Below are 24,834 nucleotides of genomic sequence, written 5' to 3'. Positions count from 1 at the left end.
TATCTCTTTCTCTTTCCAGTGTTTTCAGTGTTTGCCTCATTTATTTTGGAGCACTCTGGCTCAGTGCATAAATATTTATGTGTCTTCTTGTTGAATTGTTCCTTTTAGTAATACATAGTGTCTTTCTTTGTCTCTTTTAATTGCTTTACATTTGAAGTCTAATCTGTTGGACATTAGCATAGCTACTATTCCTCTTTTTTGATAGTTGTTTGAAATATCTTTTCCCAACCTTTCACTTTCAGCCTAAAATGTTTCTCCTGTAGACAGTGTATATATAGGTCCTGTTTTTTAATCAATTATGCCAGTCCATTTCTTTTGATTGAGGAGTTTAATATATTAATATTTCATGTTATTGTTGTAAGGGCTGTACTTTCTTCTACCATTTTGCCTTTTCGATTTTATATGTCATACCTAAGTTTTCTTCTTTTTACCTTTACTGATAGCCTTCATTTCTACATTTTTCTCCACACCTCTCTCTCCTGTCTTTTCCTGTCTGTCTCTAGTGCTCCCTTTAGTATTTCTTTCAGAGCTGGTCTATTTGTCACAAATTCTGTCAGTGATTTTTTTGCCTGAAAATGTTTTAATTTCCCCCTCATTTTTAAAGAACGATTTTGCTGGATATAAAATTTTTGGTTCACAAATTCTCTCAGTGATTTTTTTGCCTGAAAAGGTTTTAATTTCCCCCTCATTTTTAAAGAACGATTTTGCTGGATATAAAATTTTGGGTTCACAATTTTGCTTTTTTAGTATCTTAAGTATGTCATACCACTGTCTTCTCACCTACATGGTTTCTGGTGAGAAATGCATGCATTGTCTTATTGATCTTCCCTTGCATGTGATGGACTGCTTTTCTCTTGTTGCTTTCAAAATTCTCTTTCTTTTTTGACATCTGACATTCTGATTAGTAAGTGTCTTGGAGTACGTCTATTTGGATCTGTTCTGTTTGGGCTACGCTGCACTTCTTGGATTTTAATGTAAGTCTTTCATAAGAGTTGGGAAATTTTCAGTGATAATTTCCTGCATTAGGATTTCTCCTCCTTTTCCCTTCTGTTCTCCGTCTGGGACACCTGCAACACATATATTGGTGCACTTCATGTTGTTGTTCAGTTCCCTGAGTCCCTGCTCATATTTTTCCATTCTTTTCCCTGTATTTTCTCTTGCTCATTGGAATTTCGGATTTCCCATCCTCCAGTTGACTAATCCTGTCTTCTGCCTCTTGAAATCTAATGTTGTAGGTTTCCATTGTTTTTTTCATCTGTTCTGTTGTGTCTTTCATTCCCATAAGTTCTGTGATTTGGTTTTTCAGACTTGCAATTTCTTCTTTTTGTCTATCCCTTGCCTTCTTTATTTCCTCCTTCATGTCATTTGATTTGATTTTTGATGAGGTTTTTCCATAACTGTTCGAAAATCCTAAATTAATTGTTTTTCAACTCCGATATCTCATTTGAATTGTTAATTTGTTCCTTTGACCTGGTCATATCTTCAGTTTTCCTAGTATGATTCATTATTTTTTACTGGCTTCTAGACATTTAATTTCCTTAACTGATTTATTCGGGTGATTGTTTTCACTTTTTTTTACCTAGGATTTTCTTGCTGGATGACTTTGTTGTCTGTCTGTTCTTTGACATCCAGTTTAGCTTATTCTATACCTCTAGCTTAGGTTTTGTTTAACAGAGCAGAAATTTTCAGTTCTTGTTTTCTTGTTTCTTGTCCTGCCTGTATGGTGCCTACCCCCCCCACCCCACCCCTGACTTTGGAGGGTCTACTTAGGTATTATAGACCCTAGTCAGATTTTCCCAGACCAGACTGGCCTCTTCTCAGGAGGAGCTACCTGCATCAGTTTTCTCTGAGGGTGAAACCCCTAGGAGGTTGAAAGAGGTTCCTTTGAAGCCTCTAGACTGTATGTTTTTCCTGTTCTGCCCAGTAGTTTACACCTGTCTGCCTGTGGCTCCCACCAGCATAAAGTGATGCGGTACCTTTAACTTCAGCAGACTCCCCCTGCTGCAAGCGTGCTTGAGACAGAGTAGAGGTTGTATGCTGGCTTGAATTGCCTCAGTTTTTCAGACCCTGGTGTCCGAATTCCTTGAGGGCAGGGAAGGAGTCCACCTGAGCTGGGCCCTATACCTCTTCTCCAAGGTACAGCCTCCAGACAGATTTTCAGACAAGGCTAATTTTGCCCTTGCCTGGGGCACTTGAGCCTGAGAAGCCTTGCAGTTGTATTCAAAGAGTAGTTAGGTCATAGAAACACAGCCACAAAAAAGAAAAGAAAAGAAAAATTCCTTTTCAGATTTCAAAACCTGATTCCTTGGATGTGCCAATCAAGAGCTTAAGTTTGTACGTTGCTCTGAATATTTTCAGGTCCTATGTGCCTCTAACTTTCTTTCAGGGCCCAGACCCTTTGAAGTACTTTTTCCTGTCCGATCCAAAAAAACATTTTTTTTTTTCTGTCAGCCCTGCCCCGTCTGGGCCATGGCTAAAACCAGCAACCTCAGCTTTTACTTGAGTTCAGCTGAGCTGGCAGCCTATTTTTAGTAGTCAGAATTTGTTAATTTATTACACAAGTGGAGCTTGGTTGAGCTCAGCCCCTTGCTGTTAGTAAAATCTCTTGCCCTTCCCCTCTGGGAAGCAGGGTGTGGGGGGAGGGGTGCCAGCCTCCATGGCTTGGGGGACTCACAGTTCTGGGTAGGCTGGTCCAGCTTGTCCAGACTGGGGTACGCTGTGTGTCAGTCACTGATGTGGCCCCAGCAGTTGCTCTGTACTGTTCCTGGCTATTTACTACCTGCTCTGGAGGACAAACTAAATCCCACACCTCACTAAGCCACCATCTTGGACCTGGTATTTAGCTTTTAATCTATGGTTGGTTTTGCCTTGGGTAATTCATTGTGTCGTTAACTACCTAGAATGAACCTGTAATTTAAATAAGTATATAGTACTAACTCACTCATGTTAATGTCCATCTGGATATTTTAGCAATTTCTGTGACTTTTCCCAAAGACAGATTTCTCATCTTGCAGTGCTTGCCCAGTCAGTGGAGCCAGTTGTGCAGCACTTAAACAATTATTCTAAACTGAAGAGAACTCACTGGACCCCTGGTGGCAGTGTACCTTGGATCTAGGGGGTCCCTCATTGGCCATGTCAGTAGCAGGTTCTTTTCTGTTTGTTTCCAATTTGTTCTTTTTCTTTCTTCAAATGCTGATGCTTTACAAAGTTTCCCCACTATAAATTAGTTTTAGGGAGGTTTGTATGCTGTGCCAATACCCATTGCAAAGCCCATACTTTTGGCACTTCTCCTGAATGTGCCAGTGCTTTGCACTTTTCCTGAATTGTGCTCTGGTGTTCTGCTACTGACCCATATTGGGTAATCTGTGTTGTGTTTGGGTTTAAGATATGCTTATTTACATCACCTGCTATCTCCTTATTAGTGCACTCAGGATATATTTTTACCCCGTCTTCCATAATGAATGGTTATATCTCTGAACAGTTGATTCATTTATGTCTTATCTAACCTGTGTGTTTATAATTCTTTGTTTGCATTGGGTATTTGGAAGTTCAGAGTCCGGTTTGCAGATCACGTCCAGCAAAGTATATAGAACAGTGTTATCCAATATAAATATACTGTATATGCCATTATATTTTCTAGCAGTCACATTTTTAAAAAGAGCAGAGAGAAACCAGTGGAAATAATTTTAACTATAATTTTATTCAATGCAATATATCTAAAATAGTGTCTTTTCAACTTTTAATCAATGTAAAAAATTATTCCCTCTTTTCTACACTAAATCTTTGAAGTCACTTTTCAGTTCAGATTAAATTTAGCATGTTTAAGTGCTCACGGCTAGGGTGACTGTCCTGCAGTGTAGCACCAATGGCCTTCAGAGGGTACAAACCTTCAGTTGGCTTTTGGCCTTACTTTATCTTTTCTACCCATGTTTTCTCTCTTTTTAATATTCTCACTTGCACACACCACAAGATTAAATCCATGTGTCTTTATAAGCCACCTTGAATTAATCCATTTTAAAACAAGATGGTGCATATATTAATGAAATTATTTTTCCAGGAAGTCTGTGAAGGACTGAACAGAAGTGTATACTCAGACACGTTTGTTTCCAACAGTTTTTTTTTTTTCCTTTGTCTCCTCCTTTTGAGCTGGGCTAGTGTTCTAACCCAGCACAGTCCCAAACCGAAGTCCATGCTAGGCAGAGAGTTACTTACTAACCAGAGACACTTCTTTCCAGTGGCGCCCAGTTAGGAAATGGAAGTCAGCACTAGTGCAAATGGAAATCAGTGCTCTGCATTCATCAGAAAGGGAGGCAGACTTTATAGTGGGCATAGACAAAGAAGTCTCAGATCCAAGAGAGTGCATGCCCATGCTGCTAACAAAGTTAACTATTTTCTTAGGTAACAGTAACATTTCAAGGTTTCCTGAAACATACAGGATATAGATTCAGCATTGATACATTAAAGGGAAAACAGGATAGATAATCATTCAAAGAAGTTCAGGTCTATTTAAATAGCTTGACTGTTGTTTCCCCCTCCAGAGAGGTCGTTTTCATTCTGGCATGTTCTCTGTCCACACAGGCTGCTGCATGCTTTAAGTTCTGTTTCTCTGTTTGTTTTCTTCCCCAAGTCAGGGATCCTATCCCTTGGGTTGCCATAGCTAGTTGCTTATTAGTGTCTGGGCAGAGCTGATGCCTATGCTTCTAGTTTATTGCTTCATTTTTCTTGGGTAAGGTGAGGGAAAAAGGGAAAAATGGTGGTGAAAGCGGGAACCTTCTAGAACTAGTTTATTCAAAGAATGTGTTTTTCCTTTTAGGCTTTGAGAGAGGGTTTCAGGGATTGTCCTAGATTGACTGGTGGTGTCCCAGATTTCTAATGCAGTGAACTGACAGTTGGAGGAGTTCAGTTCTAAATGTGCAACAGAAATAACTGAAGGACTCCCACCAATCATTTCACTGTCATTAGTTAGAGAATATGTGGGCTCTTCTGCTAGTTCAGTTACCTGAACCCAGACCCATTTCAAGGATGTCACCACGAAGTCACCAAATCTCTATGTTAGATTTCTTTAAAAGTTGATACGTATGTTGCCAGGTAAAGGCATGTGAAAAACATGAAAAAGAATTTGCCATGAAGAATTCTTTGTTCCTTTAATGATTTGTATGTATATTTATGTAGCGCTTTAGTTGGTGTAAAGAACTGCTTTTGAGGTATTTTCCTCGGGTAAATATTCTCTTCCTGTCCTTACTCTTTCTCCTCCCAAATCATGGTTATAATACTTTATGTGTATCAAAATGTTTGAAAAACATAAACATACCTTTCAATATATGTAGAGATGGATATAAAGACATTTTATAAAGAGAAAATATCATCAGCAGGGTGGGGATGGGGTGGCCAGGGAAGCCAGAATCCCAAAGCAACTATTCTCATTTTTTTGTGTATCTTTCCAGTCCTGTCTGTAAAATGTGCAGTTAGAGGATTTTGTAGCTTGTTTCTTTTTCAACAATATAAATTATTTTTCATTAGGCAGAAAGTAAACTTTAAATGATAGTCCACTCGTAGTTTTATACAAACAATATTGGGTGTAACTGGATGATTCTTTTGAAAAAAAGGGGGAATCTTTTTATAAAACCGTCTGGTACTTGATGTGAATGCACAACTTTAGTGATTTATATTTAGGAAATTGTCATTGCTGTGTAGAAATAGTTCTTCTTCTTTTTGTCAGCTGTTACATTAGATGTCGGCGCCTTCCTAGATCTTTAGAATAGTCTTACCTCATGCAAGAATCTGTTTCAAAACAAATCCCATCAAATCTAGAGTATATCCCATCTCCTAGCCATTGCACATACTGCAGCATATGTGCTGATGTGTGTGTATAGTTGTCTTTAAAAAAAAATCTAATTATTCTTATTGCCTTTGCTGAATTTCTTTACTATTATGGTTGTAACAATTCACTTTGTTTGCTATACTACAATAATAGGGTGAAGCAGAAAAAGACTGTGAGAGCAAAAAAATTAGACTGGAGAAAGAAACCAAATCACAGTCATCATCTTCATCTTCATCTTCCCACAAAGAATCTACTAAGACAAAGTAAGTTAAGAAACTTAGCGTCTATATTGATGATTAAGCCTTCCTGGGTCTTGAGGTGGTGAAAAAGTCGTTCTTTTGGTTCATTTTGATGATGTATTAAATTTGTTTTGTATTGCTTTCATCCATGAAGAGTATATAAAAATTAACAACTTAGCAGCATTTTTCAATCTATCAGAAGCATTTTGAGTATGGAATTTTTCTTAACACCTGGAATTAATTTTTTTCTAAAGGCATTTGTTCACAAAAATTACATCCAATAAAGAAAGTGCTGTATCCCTGCTGTATAAATGAGGAAACAGGCACAGAGAGAGATGATACTTGTCCAAGTTAGAAAACTTGCCCAAGTTTACCAAATTCAAGCATGGCTTCAGTGCTCTTTCTTTTAGAGATGAGTAAGAATCTGAAGGACCCACTCGTTGTGTCAGTGGCTAGGGAGCATGATGGCAGGCGAGAAGTGTTGGTGCTAGGAAGGTGTGACTATAAAGAGTAGCTGTTACTTATTCTCTGATTTATTCACGAAGTTTCTTCACAAAGTGACTTGGCAAAAGCAAGTGCATATTGTTACCATGCAGGAGCCAACACGCAGATTTGAGAGCGAGGAACGCGGTCAGAAGTGAAGGTGACAGTTGGGCTTGCCTGCTTGCTGATCAGGGGAAGGCACAGGTTGGGGAGGAGCTAAAGCAAGATTTACTTGGTTAGGGAAGTTTAGAACCGTTGGAGGACTTTGTAAGCAAACAACCTCATTTATTGCTGAGCTGGATTTTTCAAAGGCATCAAAAAGTCCGTGAAATTTTCTTCCTACAAATAGATAGCGTTCATGCTCTGATGTTTCAGTCTTTCATGCTAGCAGCCATTCTTTCCTTTTACTGAACTAAGCCATGTGATTCGTGTTCTACCTTAACTTGATTTTTATGATATTTCATTCCAGAACATCCAGGCCTGCCTCTGAGCCCTCAAAGAAGGAAATGCTTCCCCCACCCCCTGTGTCATCATCTTCATCATCCTCCCAGAAGCCAGCCAAGCCTGCACACAAGAGGCCAAGGCAGGAAGCGGACACCTGTGGCCAGGATACTCCCAAAAGTGCCAGCAGTACCAAGAGCAACCACAAAGACTCTTCCATTGCCAAGCACAGAAAAATAGAGGGGAAGGGCTCTGGTAGCTCTGCAGATCACAAAGTGAGTGGGGAGTCATTTCTTATGTGCAATGGGATATATTGGTGTTTTTTACTGTGAAATTCCCAAATCTGGTAACAGGGTCCCATTAACTGTATTTCAGAGCTTTTTATCTCTTTTAATATGGCAAGAATGAGTTGTTTATGTTTAAAATTCTACTTTTGAATGGGAGATAGAATAAAAGCAGTTTATATTACATAAAATTTTAGGTGTCAGTTTATGCTTCTTAAACAGTGGTTCAGATGTGAGGAATACGAATAGTTTTTTTTGGATGGGCAGGCACCAGGAATCGCGCCTGGTTCTGTGGCCTGGCAGGTGAGAACTCTGCCTGCTGAGCCACTGTGGCCCGCCCAGGAATAGTTTTTTAATAACTTTTTATCACATTTAAAAAAAATTTTTTTTTATTGATAAAACAACATACAAACATTCCATGCATGATGTATAATCAATGGCTCACAATATCATCATGTAGTTGTTTATCGCGTGTTTTGCAACAAATGATTATAGTGGGTAGCTTATGATTTGAATGTTTGATCTTAAATACTTTCATTGTTGATTATAGTGGTACAAAATGACCCACTTTCTCAAATCTAAGTTTCTCTCTCCCTGTTAACCTGTATGCTTGTGTTGAGTAAAAGGCAATGTTATGTTTGGCTTTGTTGATAGTCTGTTCTCTTGGACATTCTTGTAACATACCTTTTTAGGTCCCCTGTGCAAGTAGAGCTACAGCTGCAATTGTATCTGTATCAGTAGCTGAGAAAGTGGTTAACTGAACTAAATTGTGCAATGTTTGATTTCCTCCTTTTTGAACTACTATTTTGGGCTTTATAGGAGGCATGATGTTTTTATGACAGTGATCTTACATGTTAAGTATAATCTGTAAAATAATTTTTTTTTTTTAAGGGAACTTCAGGAGATATAGCAAACCCTTTTCCAGTGCCTTCTTTGCCAAATGGTAACTCTAAACCAGGGAAACCTCAAGCGAAGTTTGACAAGTAAGACTTTGGTTGCTTTCTTCTTATTCTTTCTTTCATTTTTTCCTCCTCTTTCTTGCCCTCTCCCTGGTGCTTTCCCCTCCTCCTCATCTCTCTTTCTTAGCTCACCCTCTCTCTTCCCTCTCTTACCCTTTCCTCTATCTTCTTTCATCTTCTTATTCTAACTTTTCTGAAGCTATCTTGCCCCAGTAATTTTAGGTTCATACGACCCAACCCTGATCTTTCTCTTCTCTTTCAGACAACAAGCAGATTTTCACATGAAGGAGGCCAGAAAGTTGAAGCACAAAGCAGAGTCAATGGTCAGTCTTGGCTCTTTAGCCTTTTATAGAGTGTTTTCTTTTTTTTTTTCATGGGCAGGCACCGGGGATCGAACCCGGGTCCTCTGGCATGGCAGGCAAGCATTCTTGCCTGCTGAGCCACTGTGGCCCGCCCTATAGAGTGTTTTCTGATAACATTTTTATAGTGTGGTCCTATAGTGTATTCTATATTGCTTAATTTCCACGTGTGTGTATGTGTGTCAGCAGGAGGGAGAGAGTGTGTGGCAAAACGTAAGATACAGCATAAGCAGGATAATCAAGATTTCAGTGAGTGAGAAGGGAAGAGAATCAGTTCTTTTCTTTGACTTCATTGATTCTGTCTGGTCATGGGCAGATATACAAAGTACCTATTCATCACAAGTTTCATGTATGAATGAGTGAAATTCGTTTTATCTGGCAGTGTTGTAATGCCTGAATGCTCCCTTGTCCCACTGAAACAGTTCTTTGGATATAAAAAAAAATGAGTCCTGAAGGTGGGGCAAGATGGCTACATAGTGAGGTGTGGAATTTAGTTCCTCCTCCAGAGCAGCTAGTAAATAGCCAGGAACAGTACAGAACAACTGCTGGGGGAGCATCAGTAATTAGACACACAGTATACACCAGTCTAGACTAGGTGGAACGGCTGAGATCCCATGCCAACCTGTAAGTCCCCCAAACTGTGGAGGCTAGCACCTTCCCCCCACAGATACAGCAGGCTGATTTCCAGAGGGGAAGTCAACAGACTTTAGTAGTATCAAGGGCTTAACTCAAACAAGCTCCAACGGCAGAATTAAAAAAAACAGGCCCCAAAACAGATAAACCTGGAATAAGCACTGAAGGACCCTAGAGTTTTTGCCCCAGCAGAAGAGGTGGGGGCTGAGAACCAGAGGCTTTTTGAGTTGGACAGCACAAAATACTGGAAAAGGACTGAACCCCAAGGAAAGGGTGTATATAGATCCTAGAGATACATAGAGCCATATACCAAATCAAGCTCTTGATTGGCAAACCAAAAGGCAGGGGCCTGGCTCTGAAAAGGCCTTTTTCTTTTTTTTTTTTTCTTTTTTTTTTTTTTTTTCTTTTTTCTTCTTAAACAGCTCATTAGATAGAACTGCAAGCACTCTCAGGCTCCAGCACTGCCCCAGACAAGGGCAGATCTAAGTCTTGTCTGAGAGACAAAGTCACGTGAAAGGGCTTAATTCCCTAAAGGGCATATCTTCCCCAAGAAAAGGGGGGCAGGGCCTAGTTCAAATGAAAGCCCTCCTTTAAGGAATTCAGGCCCAAGGGACTGGATAACAGAAGCAGTCAGAGTCCACCTACTTTATCACTTTTGTCTCATCCACACCACTGGCAGGGAGAGTCTGCTGAAATTAAAGGTATCGCATCACTTTAACCTGGTTGGGAAACCCTGAGCAGACAGCCGTCACAAGCTGGGCAGGACAGGAAAAACACAGTTGAGAGATTACATTGGAAAGTCTGACTACCTTCTGGGTTTCACCCTCGGAAAACTGATATTGGCTACCCTCTCCTCCTGAGACCTGGGCTTGTCTAGTCTGGGAGATTCTGACTAGGGTATATAGTATCTGAGGAGACCGTTCTCAGAAAGAGACTCCAGTATGGGCAGGGCAAGAACAAAAACAAGAACGGGATAGTTCTGATCAAACAGAACCTATGCTAGAGGTCTAGAATAAGTTGAACTGAATGTCAAAAAACAGAGAACAAAGCCATCTAGCAGGAAAACCCTAGGTAAAAGAGTGAAAACAACCTCCAGAATAAACTAAGGAAATCAAATGCCTAGACTGCAACAAAAAATAGTCATACTTGGAAAATCAAAGCTATGGCCCAGTCAAAGGAAGAAACCAACATTTCAAATGACGAGATACAAGAGTTGAAACAATTAATACAGGATGTTCGAACAGACATGCAAAATCTCATCAAAATTAAATCAAGTTGAAGTAGGATATAAAGAAGATATTAGGCAAACATGAAGAACTTGAAAGTTGAAAAAACAAATCGCAGAACTTATAAGAATGAATGATACAATAGAAGAGATGAAAAAAACAGTGGGAGCCTACAACAATAGATTTGAAGAGGTAGCAAAAAGGATTAGTGAACTAGAGGGCTGGACATCTGAAATCTGATACAAAGGAAAATATAGGGAGAAGATTGGAGAAATATGAGCAGGGTCTCAGGGAATCGAATGACAACATGACGCACATAAATATACATGTTGTGGGTGTCCCAGAAGGAGAAGAAAGAAAAAGAGAAAAGAAAGAGAAAGACTGATGGAGGAAATAATCATTGAGAATTTCCCATCTCTTATGGAAGCCATAAAATTACAGATCCCAGAAGTACAGTGGATCCCAAACAGAATAGATCCAAATAGACCTACTCCAAGACACTTACTAATCAGGTTGTCAAATGTCAAAGACTAAGAGAGAATCTCGAAAGCAGCAAGAGAAAAGCAATCCATCACATACGAGGGAAACTCGGTAAGACTTTGTGTGGATTCCTCAGCAGAAAACATGGAGGCAAGAAGGCAGTATTATGATATATTTAAGAATCTGAAAGAGAAAAACTGCCAACCAAGAAGTCTACACCCAACAAAACTGCCTTCAAAAATGAGGGAGAGATTAAAATATTTTTAGACAATCACTGAGAGAATTTGTGAATAAGAGACCAGCTTTACAAGAAGTACTAAAGGGAGTACTACAGGGAGATAGGAAAAGGCAGGAGATAGGTCTGGAGAAGAATGTAGAAATGGAGACTGTTAGTAAAGGTAAAAAAGAAAAAATGAGTCCTGTGCCTGTCAATTTATGTTCACTCTGTAATTTTGCAAAGTGAGTGTTCTAGTTTGTAAAAACTGCCAGTATCAGTATACCAGAAATGGAATGGCTTTTAAAAAGGGGGATTTATTAAGTAGCAAGTTTACAGTTCTGAGGCTATGAAAATATTTCCTAAAGGGAAAGATACCTTACTTTGGACGTTTTTATAGACTTGCCTTAATTGGGAAAGAGTAAACATTCAGTATTTTGTCAGCCAGTCACCTAAAACTTACTTGACATTTGAACACTTTCCACTTGATTCACTCACTGCTCAAACAAATAAGGTTAATACTACGGAGAACTTTTTTTAAAAAAACTGTGCGTATGCTTACCTTCCTCTCTACTTAAAGTGACCATACATCCTAGTATGCCCAGTTTCTGCCTGTTTTGTCCCATCTTATAATTTAATAGTATCCCATTTAATTCTCAAAATAACCCATCTTGGACAATAACATATATGGCTCCCCTCTCTGTAATAGTCTTGCTTAATCCCACAGTATCTCAGAGATATACATTTGACATCCCATAACTGAGTGTACAGGAGTGTATTTCACCTCCTCACCATACTCATTGGTTGTTGGGTAGGGAAATTAGAATTCTACTGCTTGAAAACTGTCTCAGGAGATATACAGAGCGTTATCTCAAGGATATTTTTATTATTAGCTTTGTAAAATACTTACCTCAGGAAGGGGACATTGGCAGATTACTGTGTTGTAGTTTCTTTTGTTCTTGCCCTAAGCCCAATATTAATTTTGGAAATTCCATGAAAGTAGTGGTGCTTAATAAATAAATTTAGAGACTTAGGTTCCCATCAGTGAAGCAAACCAATCAGGCGAGATACTGCTAATTCATTGGGGCATGCTAATTTGATCATTGTTTTTTTTTTTTTTGAGCTTTGAGTTCTCTGGAAAAAAATTATTTAAAAATCAAAATGGTTTGAAAGAAACTGGGCAAAGACGGTGTGATAGTGTCTCGGTGGCAGAATTCTCGCATCCCATGCCAAAGACCTGGGTCTGATTCCCTGTGTCTGCCCGTACAAAAAAAATATATATTATTACTCTAGAAGGCTGGGTACTCTGAAATCCAATTTGTTCAGCTACCAGCAAAACACAAAAATGATATATGTTGAAATAGTGGTGTTGTTAGCTCACTGAAGGGAGGACTCATTTCTGTTCCTATTCATGGAATGCAGCACAGGGCCTGTGGGTTTTAAGTATTAACTGTATAAATTAAGTAGCAGCCCTACACACCTTATCCTTATACTCTACTCCTATCTTTACTATTTTCCTCCCCTCTTTTTGAACACGTCAAATTGATAGCATTAGTAGAGACAACAAACATAATTGCAAATGTCCCATTAATCACTTGCTTTTACAATGTATGATAAAAATCATATATTATGTGTAGAGAACCACTCATCACAGTCTCATGTATTGAGTTGGCCAGGTGCCACTTAGTGAGAAGACTGTTAGGTGATTAAAAAAGTATATATTCAGTTTAGGGTGACCAGCCACTTTCCCTTTAAGGAACTCTCAAGTTTTATCCCTGTCATCTCAGGGTATGACTTTGCACACTTACACCAGACACCACAGGAGATTAAATCAGCTATTGTGCATTTAATCTAACAGTCTGACCATTGTTAGATGATATATCTAAGATGCTCATAAGCCACGTAAGTGTTATCTACTTATAATAAGATACTCAACACATACCAAAAACATCTGCATTATCTGCATTACTGTAGGTGTGTAGAATAATCTTTTCTTGAGAAAGTTGTATAGGAATAACTGCACATTAACAACAAAGAGACTAGGTAATCAATTGCCTTAGTTTGAATGCACTATTTCATGAGGTTTTGAGAGTCGTCTTAACGTAGACCTGTTTTCTTTTTCAAAACAAATCTTTACTGAAAGAAAAATCTCTGGTAGGTTGGAAGTGCAGGCTTCAGTTTATCATTTTGAATTCGTTTAGTCTCCCACTTTTACTCTAGTCCTTATTGAACTAAGCAGGAAAAAGTTTCAATAAAAAATATGGGTGAGAAACCAAATAAATGTCTGTCTTAGGCCTAACAATGAACATGTTTTTCTCCTACAGACAGACAAGGTTGGAAAGGCATTTAAGTACTTGGAAGCTGTCTTATCCTTTATTGAGTGTGGAATTGCACTGGAGTCTGAAAGTTCGGCATCAAAGTCAGCTTATTCTGTATATTCAGAAACTGTAGATCTCATTAAGTAAGTGCCAAAGTAATTTTGCTTTCCTCTTAATTTCTCTCTCCTCACCTTTATTGCTTTAATCCAGCTGAATCCATATGACGATAGCTCAATAGAAGGGACCTTAAAAATGGAACTAGGCTCTGAACTTTTTGCGTGTGTGCTAAACTAAAACTATATTCTAGGTGATGTGTGAGAACAGAATAACTAGGTGCAGTTACATCATTTTGCCAAGTGCATGGTAAAATGCCAAACCTTTCAGGGAGAGTTCATTTGTTTTTTTCAGTTTAGCTTTTTTATCAGATGGCCTTTCTCAGTTACAGCTCTCTTCTTTGTGTATTATCTGCATTTCAACAGGAGACTTAGTAAGGGCACAGTTCTAGTTAGTTTCAAGCAAGTAGACAGGCCAGGTAGAGACACATCCTCATCTGATTTTCTGTATGGCCTGGATCATTGCTTTTACGCCTCACTTTTCTGTGTTGCTCTCATGTCTTCATGTCTTCAGGAAAAATCAATATAAAACTGGGACAAACAAAATAAGGTTTATTTGTGTCTGGAATTTCCTAACTTCCTTTGTTTAAACTGGTGCACTCTTATATTTTCCTACAGATTCATAATGTCATTAAAATCCTTCTCAGATGCCACACCACCAACACAAGAAAAAATATTTGCTGTTTTATGGTGTGTACTGTTTTCTTTGAATTTATCTTTGCATCGTTTGATGTTACAAAAAGATTCTGAAGTTGTTTTCTTTATGGGAGAAATGATGAAAAGTGAATTAACAGCTGAAAAAAATTGAATGTGTGGCCAAGGGGATTAATCCCTTTGATAGTTAATTATTATGAAGTGACATCTACTGCCATCTTACTGATGACTCGGTGAATGCTGTTGTCTTGTGACTTCTCTTGCACCCTTGTGTAGTTTTGTCATCCCCACCCACCAACCCAGTCATTACTTTTGATAAGTGTGAAAAGTGCAGTAAGGTTCTTGAGAAAGTCTTGTTTCTTCTGTAGATGAAGAAAACCCAGTGTAATCATTAGTCTGTAAAAGGTAGGGACAGTCATGTTCAAAAGGCAGTACTTCACTTTTCCTCCGTTCTCTGTTTGTAGTATGCGCTGCCAGTCCATTTTGAACATGGCGATGTTTCGTTGTAAGAAAGACACAGCAATGAAGTATTCTCGTACACTTAATGAACACTTCGAGAGTTCTTCCAAAGCTGCCCAGGCCCCTTCTCCGTGCATTGCAAGGTAACTACAAAACTAATTTAAATCTCCAAAATTGATTCATTCCCTTATTTGCCATTCATTTATATATGCATATAACGTGGTCTTTTCAAAAAAAGGTGTGTACTTCATCTATGTGCTGATTTGCTGCTCAGACTTAAATCTTTAGCCTTTTTGAGGAATAGTTGCACATCAAAGTGTTTGCTTTTTGAGTAACATAAAAAGATAATTGCATAGAATATAATGACAAAATGTAAGGATCTTTAGATAAAACTAAGAACCCAAAATAACAGACAGATTCAGGGTCCTTTCTTCATATGCTGTGTCTTCTTGGCATTTCAGTAAGCAAGAATATTCTAGAACCATTTGCCTTCCACACTCTCTAGGACCTGCACCAGTAAGATGATGAATCAGAATGATTACCTCTAGCAAAATTCTTATCCCCACTTTGTGAGTTGAAATTGTTTACATATGCCATGAGATGTTGAAAACTAGAATTCTTGTGTTAGGTGGTTTTAAGATGAAGACAGAATTTTCTCTCTTGTAGTTCCTGCCTAGGATTTTTTTTTTTTTAATTTGGTCATACTTGTTGAATAGTGTCCAGTTCTGTTAGATTTTGCTGTTTTAAGAATATCACTTAGGAAATTGTCCCGTTCCTAGCACATTCAAAAGAAGAGACTCCTATATGGTCTCTCTTAAAAAAGAAAGTCCTGATTGACAAGTAACTTAACATCCCACCTCTGGAAATACTTTACAGCTCCTACCTACAAAATACTGTTCTTACCTAATAGGTTGTCAATCACATGATTTTAAAACAACTCCTTTCAACCATTTGTCCATCCAGTACATATTGAGCCCTTCTTTGTACCAGACTTTGTTCTAGGTACTGGGGATATGGCAAGAACAAAACTGACAAGAATTGGCACCTTCTTGGAGCACTCTGGTTTTTTAAAATACAGATTTTTCTGAGTACATTTATGATCCATGCAGCCCAAAAGGGAGCTGTACCCATATCATGAGGCTAGTCTTTCCACTTGGTATCTGCTTTCTTTTTGAGTTGAAGTGATTTTACTTATCTGTTCTCATCTGCTCTACCTCAAGGCACATATTAACTTGCATACCTGGGTATACAGTGGATACGACTGTACGTCTCCTGTGCATACCACTTCTTGCCCAATCTCTTTGTAGGCTGTCCCGTGTCAGTTCATTCACTGATTCAGCAGATTTTTACTAAGAGCCTGTTTGTCCTTAGCACTGAGGATTAAAAAGAAATGATCTCTGACTTCATGGTGCTCATGACCCCAGGAAAAGGAATAGATAGAAAAATTATAGTGGAATACGATAAATGCAATGAAAGAGGTTAATTAAAGTGGTGGCGGAAAGGAAGCCATGACACTGGAAAGACCCAGTGTCCAGAAGAGTACCAGGAGCATAGTAGGTCCTCAGGTGTGGTGGACTGAGTGAGTGAGTGAGTGAATATATATATGAGATTAGGAGCATCCCCCAGAGGAAAGTAGTGTCCCACTGTGTGCAAGTTGCTGTTGGGTTCAGTGGGAGGGAGGGAGTCCATGGAGAGGAAGTAGAATATGTACATGGTGTGGGAAAGAACATTTGGAATCCCCACCTGATATCCCACTTTACTCTCTGTCCACTAAGGGAGACCTTGCCCTGAGGCAGGTGTTATTTTTTCCATTTGTTGGGCCCCATCCCACTTTGTTTAGGAAATAGATTGCCAAAAGTACTGAAGGTGAGGGGGTATCTCTTTGACCTTGTAGGAGTGACTTTAGAAGTGCATCTTTGGCTGGTTCACAACTGAAATTTTGTGACTTGGTCTGTGGTTCCAGAGACAGGGGAATCTGTAATCTGGGGGTCTGTGTGATTTTAACCAGTTCTCTCTCTTGTCTTCCACCCTCCAGAAGCACAGGCACACCATCCCCTCTGTCTCCAATGCCATCTCCTGCCAGCTCCGGAGGGTTCCAGTCAAGTGCTGGCAGTGGAGGGAGCAGCGGGATGACGGCCACCATCAGTACCCCAGTCGCTATCCAAAACATGACATCCTCCTATGTCACCATCACTTCCCACGTCCTTACTGCCTTTGATCTTTGGGAACAGGCTGAGGCACTTACAAGGAGGAATAAAGGTAAATGATTCTGTGGTGGTAATTACTGCAGTTTGGGGAATGGGAGAGAATAACTTTGTTGGTTTGTATTTTCTTTTCTTTTTGTTAAATAAAAGGAAATCTCTAGGTATCCCTTCCTCAAGTCTCCAAATTCTGCCTAGTTGCAGTTCTTTAGTTTTTTCCAAATTTAATTTTATTGAGATATACTCACACACCATACAATCCATCTAAAGTATACAGTCACTGGTTCACAGTATCATCGCATGGTTGTGTACTCATCACCTTGCAGTTCTTTCTTGAGCTCTGTGGCATGGAGCTGGATTTTAGCAAAACTTAAGGGACTTCAACATCTCGCCCCTTCAGAAGTTCTAGGTCTTTATCACTCCTGAATGGAAATGCTGGCAAATGGACTATGCTAGCAAAAAGCAACTGGAGAAGGAAAGTCGCTGGTTATTCTTGGGCTCAACAAATTTGGGATATGAAATAGACTAACCCAAATACTCAGTTTGTTTGCTTTCAGTATATGTTAAGATGGCTAAAGACAACAGGAATAAGATGGCCTAATAAGTATTCTAGAGGTTTGTTAGGGCAAAAGAAGGCCCTTGGAGAAATCCTCGGTGTAGGAAATGGTAAAGCACGCTATTAGGGGTACTGTTTCATGTCAGTGCCAGTGACCCCTAAGTCAGTGATTGTATGTGATACAGATGAAGGCCATTACGTGTATTTTCCTGGCTGTAGGGAAGAAGCTGGCTATAGTCATTTTATTTTTCCACATCCTCACAGAACTTTATTATCTTTCTTAGCAAATTCATGATGCTTTTGATAGGGTTTTTTTTTCCTTTCCATTCATACATCCATTGATCCAAAAGTATAAATTGAATACTTCTCTTGGTGCACAGGCATAGTGCTAGGCATTACAGATTCAACTATGAAACAAACCGAGTTCCTACCCTACTCATCTAGTGGGGGGATGTGGAGAATTGGTGAGCAATTACACTAGATATCATGTTTTTTTGTTGTTGTGACAGATGAAGAGCAGGGTATTGTAGGGACATAACTTCTGGAAAGTCACCTTTTGTTTTTCTGTTGTTGTTTTGTGTCTGCATGTGTATTTACCTGCTTTTGGTTCTGTTTTTTCTGCAGAGTTCTTTGCTCAGCTCAGCACAGGTGTGTGTGCCCTGGCCCTCAACAGCAGCTTGATGGACCTGGTGCACTATACAAGACAGGGTTTTCGGCGGCTCAAACAAATAACCAAAACACCTTAACAGAGGCCCAGGTTGATTCAATGCCTTGGGAACTTTTTTGCACATTGGAAATCTCAAAAATAGTTCCGACATTTGTCTCATCAGGACACCAACCTCGAGATGGCAAGGACATTTGTCCACTTAAATTCTCAAGAACTGTGAGATCATTGGGTGAACACTATGGTTATGCAGAAGCAGAGATGATCTTGCCTTTCCTAACTGAAGGATGGAAGTGCAATGTAGCCTAAATGGTAGTGTGAATGGTCTAGAAACATTTCTGTATTTTTTTAACCAGCAGGATGAAAGTTGCAAATGAAATGAGGTCAGGAGATGCAATTTCAACTCTGAAAGCAAATTCATATCATCTCAGAAGCCACACTAGTCCATTCCCAGAAGGAATTTTTTTTCAACAATGATTTTTGGTGTTGGGATTTGTGGATGATTTTTGTTGTTGTTGAAGTTTTGAGGCGAATAATTGTTTAATAAATTCCAACAATCATCGAGAAAACGTAATTTGTGAAAGGACTCCACCATTACCCCACTTTCTGCCAACGAACAGCGACTTTGATGATACCAAATATTGTCGCAGTGTATGAAATCGAGGGTGACCCCCATTGCCTGTAGTACTGCACGTTCAGCCCTGCTCTAATGTCTCCGTCCCTGTGCTGAAAGTCAGTGCAGTGAAGAGAGAGGAGCACAGCCCACTGGGAGCCATCCTGAGATCTCCAAGCGCTCATGGAGGACTTGGTGCCGATTCCACCCCAGGTTCGAGTGAAAGGCTCTCTCTGCCAGGCAGTCACCATTGACTATATTTGAATTTCCTACCATGGGGAAGAAGGGAACCAATGTTTATATCTGAGCAGAAGGCTAAAGTTCTTTTTCATTTTTGTTTTAAGTAGAGCTGGAATTTGAGGTGCTGATCTGTGGTCTACAGTAATGTGGTAACTTGTGTTGTCTAACCAATTTAGAGTTTTGTCAGTGAACAAAGAGAAATGAAATCTTCTTAGAGAGGCTATATTTTTCTGCTACAAATTATTTTATATTTATAGCAAAATTAGACTTTTAGAGCCCTTGATTGTCTGGAGAAAACTAACTCCTGAGAATATGTGGAGATTTGGAGTGGTTAATTAGAGTTTTTTTAAAAACCGTCACCACATGCCTTTACTCCAGAGTGTTCTCAGTCACCTACATTTTGATTAGAATGAAGAAAAACCGTGGCCTTCCCTTAAGTGATTATTGCCATGCTATCTACATTAAATCAAGTTCATTCTAAATGACCTAAAATGAAGGAACACATTCAGAATTCCCACATGCCCATAAGCACAGGTTTTCTTTTTCATTGAAACTTTGAAGGTTCTTATTGGAAACGTTATTTTCCATGCAGTGTTTTTAAAAGCCAATTCTTTTTATCCCTTTTAGCAAGAAGTAGAATTTGCACATGTATTAAAATTGAAGTGTGTTAGCTCTAAAATTGATTATTAATTTCTTTCCCCCTTCAGCCCCCTCCTGCCACTGTACATGGTCTGTTTCCTACCGAGCATGTTAGACATTTTCGTACCCATTTATTAGTGAAGAAGGAAGCACCATCTTTATAATGAAGAACTCTAAGGTCCATATGATAAGTGTAAGAACTTTCTTGAGTAGTTTGGTAAATATATATTTTGGTGCATAATCCTGATGAACTGGTTTCATTAATGGTGGTCTAAGGCAAAGCTGTGGTCCTTTTTAACAACAACCTGTTGCTAAATGCACGATAATTGCCTGATAGCAGTTGTATGCTTATGGCATTGTATGTCCAACTTTGTGGGGCACAAGGCACCAGTGTCAGGCGTATGTGTTTATTCAACTTTTTTTTTTTTTTTTTTTTTTACTTCCTTGGCCGACTCCGTTCCCTTTTCTCCATCACTCCCCAAACAATCCTCTATAAATGTTGAAGGGTTATGTCCTCTATGACAGATCTGATCAGTGCAGATTGTGCCGCATTGTGTGTTCTCTCAGGACGCCATAGTGCTCCCTTGACTAAAGACATTTCCAAGTAGATTTCTCAGCCATTTCTAGAAGAACAGATCGCTTCTTCAGTGGCCTTATTCTTCATGGGGTTTTTTTCTTGATCTCTATATTAAAAATTTATTTGTCCCTTGAAAAACAAAAAAAAAAATTTGCATAGATCAGTATGTACTATCTTAATCATTGGATATTTCCAGTTCATACTGCAATGTGCATTGTACCTAAAAGAGAATTCCTAATGGCTCCCTTTTTAATAGAGTATGTAATAGTCAGTAGTTGATGAATCTATAATACTCACACAAGGTCTTTTTTGCTGTTACAGTTGTATATATTTAAAGGATTTTTAAAAATCATTTGCACTTTTTCACTGCATGCTTAAACTTCCAAAGGCAGAATTTGTATTGAGAGGTAACTGAAAGGGCTACATTATAAAATTAAGCCCTGGAATAAGTGAAGTTATAACAATAATAGTATATACTTCACAGTGAAACAAATGTAGAGGTTTAAAACATCTTAAGGAGCGAATATGGAGTGTAAAATCTTGCCTTTGGCACTACAGTTTTATGAGTGTGGGTGTGTTGTGTATGTGTTTAATAGGAAATGGAACACTGTTTTACTTCTAAAAGTGTTGAATGTTTCTGTCCTTTCTGGAAATAATTAAAATGTGAATGAATGAACTTATATTTTAGTCAGACTAGGAGCCCTACTAAACAAAGAAAGACACTTTCCTGAACTTTACCAAATTACACTGGGTTAAAAATGTGAAAAACTTAAGGCCATGTGCTAACGGTGATGGAGAGAGATGGAGGGTGTAGCCATCATAGTATGAGGGATAGAATTGCAGTAGAAGGATAATATGACATTATTGATTGGGAAAAGCATCTGGTTTTTGAATGAAAGGATCTTTTTTTTATAGGTCTGTTTTGACCAAAACATATAGCTATTTCTTCTAGACAAATTAGACCACTATTTTGTCCATTATATCCTTTAATTCCAAAGCTCAGGATATTTAGAAGCAAACAAACTGCCCCTTCCTGGCTGAAAACTTGCCTTATTTGTTATCTTAAATATTGTTAGTAGGATTAAGAGCTTACCATTACAAGTTTTTTTTTTCCCTGTTCAGTAATTTTTAGAAGCAAAAAGAAAATATTGTATCCTTCAAAACAAACAAACAAAAAACTCATATGTAATATAGGGAAGGCTGAGATTATATAAATATGTAATACATTAGAGAGAGAGTGAACAAGACCTGATTGAAATGGATATATCTGTTATACTTTTACTAACCAAGCCTCGTTATGAATAATGCTATTTTTGTCTTCCCATGGCGTTAGGAGATGTTACATGGGTCTTGTCCCTTTTATTCTTATGCTTCATAAAGTTCGAGGTATATTTATGACTTGTAAGGTAAGTGAATCAAATAAGGCTTGATGTTGGGCTTCATATAAGAATTGTACTTAAAAAAAAAAAAGATATATCTCCCACCAAAAATTATTTCAACTTTTTAAAAACAGTTTCTTTTCCCAGACATTACACAAAATCTTTGGAAAAACTTTGGCCACTTTATCTATGGCACTCTCCACCTCCATCACTGATTAGCCGTATTTAAATCTCACAAGAATATTTTGGGCTTCTTTTAGAAACACAGGAGTATAGATTTTCTCACTAGTAAGTGAGAGTTGTGCATTGTGGCTGTGGAATGATTTCAGGATTGATTACAGCGGTACCTGTTCTTTCCCTTTTTCTAGTGGGCTGCCTCTTTTTTTGTGTTTTTGGTCCCATTTAGAATTAATGGATGTGTAAGATATTTTCATGTGCCTTTTTTATTTTTTGTCATTTTGTTGGGGATGGGTGCAGGTAGAGTGGCAGAATAACATGTTGGGGATTCTGCTTCAAACATTACAAGTGGTATTTCTACCATATACACCTCAAAAATACAATGCAGTTGTGTTGGTTTTTCAATGACTGAGAAGGCACATCTCTTTATGAATTTTGGGCATGGGCCATACTTTTTGTTCCTATTTATGGTAAATAGACAAGCACCATCCATCACCTTTCAGAAGTGGCAATACATTTCCTATGGTCCCAGGGAAAATCACACTGTATTCTGTCTCACTGCATCAGATATCAACAGGTACTGTGATAGGTAGAGAATTGCCTATACAAGGAGCGTGAGAGATTGAGGAGAGAGCATACAGCTCCCGTGAGCCTATATAGGACTTTATCAGCGTGGGGGGAAAAGGGAATAAGACCACTGGCAGCTAAGGCTAGCCAAGCTGCATGGTCAGAGCAGGCAGTGGCTGACCTAAGGATGGTAATTTGCTCTGCTTAAAAGTAGATATCTAAGTGATGCTTAACACAGGCAGTATTAACTTCGCCTTTTGTTCAGGCCATCAACATGTATTGTTAAAGTTACTGCACATCCCCTTCAGATACCAAGTATACACTGTTCTTGTCAGTGTGTGTGTGAGGAGGTACGTGTGTGTGTCCCAAATCTTGTTTTAAATTTTTTTCCTGAATGTGATCATGTTTTGGATGATACCTTAGCAGGGTTGCCTTTTTTATTTATTACCATTATATATTATATTATATTATATATTTTTTGCTTTCTTATAACGTTAGAGGAAAGTCAAATCTTGGTATTATTAAAATTGTTAAAAAGAAAAAAGGAATAGATTATCCAGTTGAAAAATTACTGGCCTATTTTTAAAATAATATGATTTTTCTTTCATTACTGTGGAATAATGTGCCAGCTGTCTATTCACCACAATGATTTTGTATGTAGGCTAGGGAAGCAGTGATGCTCTTGATGGGAAGATGTGCAACATAGATTAATAAGGGGTCTTCGTGTATTTTATCTTCTTCAGCAACAGAACTGCAAGTTGGGGCTTTTGTGGATAAAATTTAGCTGCCTTGTATAGTCCTTTGAAAGAGACATACCTGATCTGTGAGAGAATTATAGTTTTTGTTTTTTTTTTAGAAGAAAAATTAGCAAAAGATCTTTCCAAAGATAATGTGCCACAGATCTTTTGCTTGTTCTCTATAATGAGGATTAATTGCTGTTTAAAAAAAATGTAATTGACTGGTTCATCTTCAAATTCGTTCCTTTTCACAAGAGGATTGAGCTGTAAAAATAAATAAAAATTTAGAGAAATTTTTGGCGTTGAATCCATGCTTTCACTTTATACAAACTAAGTCTTCAAATAGTTATTGCTTTAGAAAATAGCATTTATATCCAAGGACAGTCTCACCAACTAATGAGTTCTCAATAGCAGTATGTATTTATAGTTGAAACACAGAAAGAAGTGAGGGCATAGGATAGTTCATCCTTCTATTTGGTTTCTTTCCAAGATTGTCGTTATACGTAAATGAGCCGAATAGAACTAGCATGGCTTCTGAGCCCAACATCAACTGCCAGCTGCAGTAGTGACCAAGTTTACCTATTTTCCATTTGTTGCTGCGTAGGCAGATTTGTAGAATGCTAGTATTGGAAGGAATCTAAAAGCCATCTGGTCTCTTATCCCTTTGCCACCTTAAAGAAATAATATTCTACCCTAGTGGTTTCACGAAATGGGAACAGGCCTAAGCACTGACATCCTGGATTTGAATCCTGACTCTCCAGTTTGCTAGTTGTCACTTTGGGTAAGTTATATGACTTATCTGGACTTTTCTCATTTATAAACTGTGCTGATATGGTATCTTGGTATCTACTTCACATGACTTGCAAGGATCACATTGAGATGATGTGTAGAGAGAGTTTAGCATAGTGTCCCACATAGAGTAAACGCCCAGAAACTGGTGGCTGACAATATATGTCCCCTCCCTGCACCAGAACATCCTTATAGCTGACTATTTAGTCTCTGCCTGAATGCTGATAAAGAACTCACTCCCCACCTCCTCCTTTTTTTCCTTCATTTTTCCTCACAAATGAAGTTGATGTCTTGTGCTTTAAAAACATGGACCCACCCTACGAAAGCTTACAGTAAAATTGACAGGTAAGCAGTAACTGTTGTACAAGGCACACTGGCAAGTGTGGAAAAAGGAAGCATTTTTGTTGATTGAGAGGATTGTCAAGGAAAAAAGTTTGAAGTAGGCCTTGAAAGATGGGTTAGAACATCTCTAGTGTTTTTTTGTTTGTGTTTTTGGATGGGTAGGCACCAGGAATTGAACCTGGGTCTCTGGCATGGCAGGCAAGAACTCTGCTACTGAGCCACCATCGCACCACCCAGTGTTTTGTTCTTGAAACCAGAATTCAATCAATTTTATGCTTTAGAATTGATCATTATGTCTCATTATGTCTATTAATCCAGAATAGTCCTTCCTTGCCCCCCACCCTCAATTGTTTTCTTTTCCCTTTCTTTTTTTGTTTTATTTTTTCTCTTCCCCTTTTTTTATTATTTTAATGCAATTTTTATGATACATTTTCTATATTCACATACTGTGTAATCATCCACAGTGTATAATCAACAGTTCACAGGATCATCTTAGAGCTATGCATTTATCATCACAATTGACTTTTTCTTTTTTGTGAAAAATAACATACATACCAAAAAACAATAAATTTCAAAGTAAACCACAACAATTAGTTGTAGAACAGATTTCAGAGTTTAGTATGGGTTACAATTCCACAATTTTAGACTTTTACTTCTAGCTGCCCCAAGA

The 24,834-nt window shown here is 38.5% G+C and overlaps 1 protein-coding gene across 4 annotated transcripts in view; it reads left to right on the top strand.

The window, feature by feature from the left end:
* AFF1 (ALF transcription elongation factor 1) overlaps positions 1-23,326 on the top strand; it is a 230,891-nt gene extending 207,565 nt beyond the window's left edge. For all 4 annotated transcript variants that reach the window (XM_077142909.1, XM_077142910.1, XM_077142908.1 and 1 more), the window contains 9 exons: positions 5,975-6,084; positions 7,013-7,259; positions 8,160-8,251; positions 8,490-8,550; positions 13,464-13,600; positions 14,189-14,260; positions 14,689-14,826; positions 16,719-16,942; positions 18,065-23,326. In XM_077142909.1, the coding sequence (XP_076999024.1) occupies positions 5,975-6,084; positions 7,013-7,259; positions 8,160-8,251; positions 8,490-8,550; positions 13,464-13,600; positions 14,189-14,260; positions 14,689-14,826; positions 16,719-16,942; positions 18,065-18,186 (1,203 nt within the window). In that variant the 3' untranslated portion in view covers positions 18,187-23,326. The remainder of the gene's footprint in view (positions 1-5,974; positions 6,085-7,012; positions 7,260-8,159; positions 8,252-8,489; positions 8,551-13,463; positions 13,601-14,188; positions 14,261-14,688; positions 14,827-16,718; positions 16,943-18,064) is intronic.
* Positions 23,327-24,834: the final 1,508 nt, after the last annotated feature.

This window comes from Tamandua tetradactyla, chromosome 24 (assembly GCF_023851605.1).
Source record: "Tamandua tetradactyla isolate mTamTet1 chromosome 24, mTamTet1.pri, whole genome shotgun sequence".
NCBI classification, from domain to species: Eukaryota; Metazoa; Chordata; class Mammalia; order Pilosa; family Myrmecophagidae; genus Tamandua; species Tamandua tetradactyla.
The sequence above is the reverse complement of the archived record's forward strand: the minus strand, read 5'-3'. Positions and strand labels throughout refer to the sequence as shown.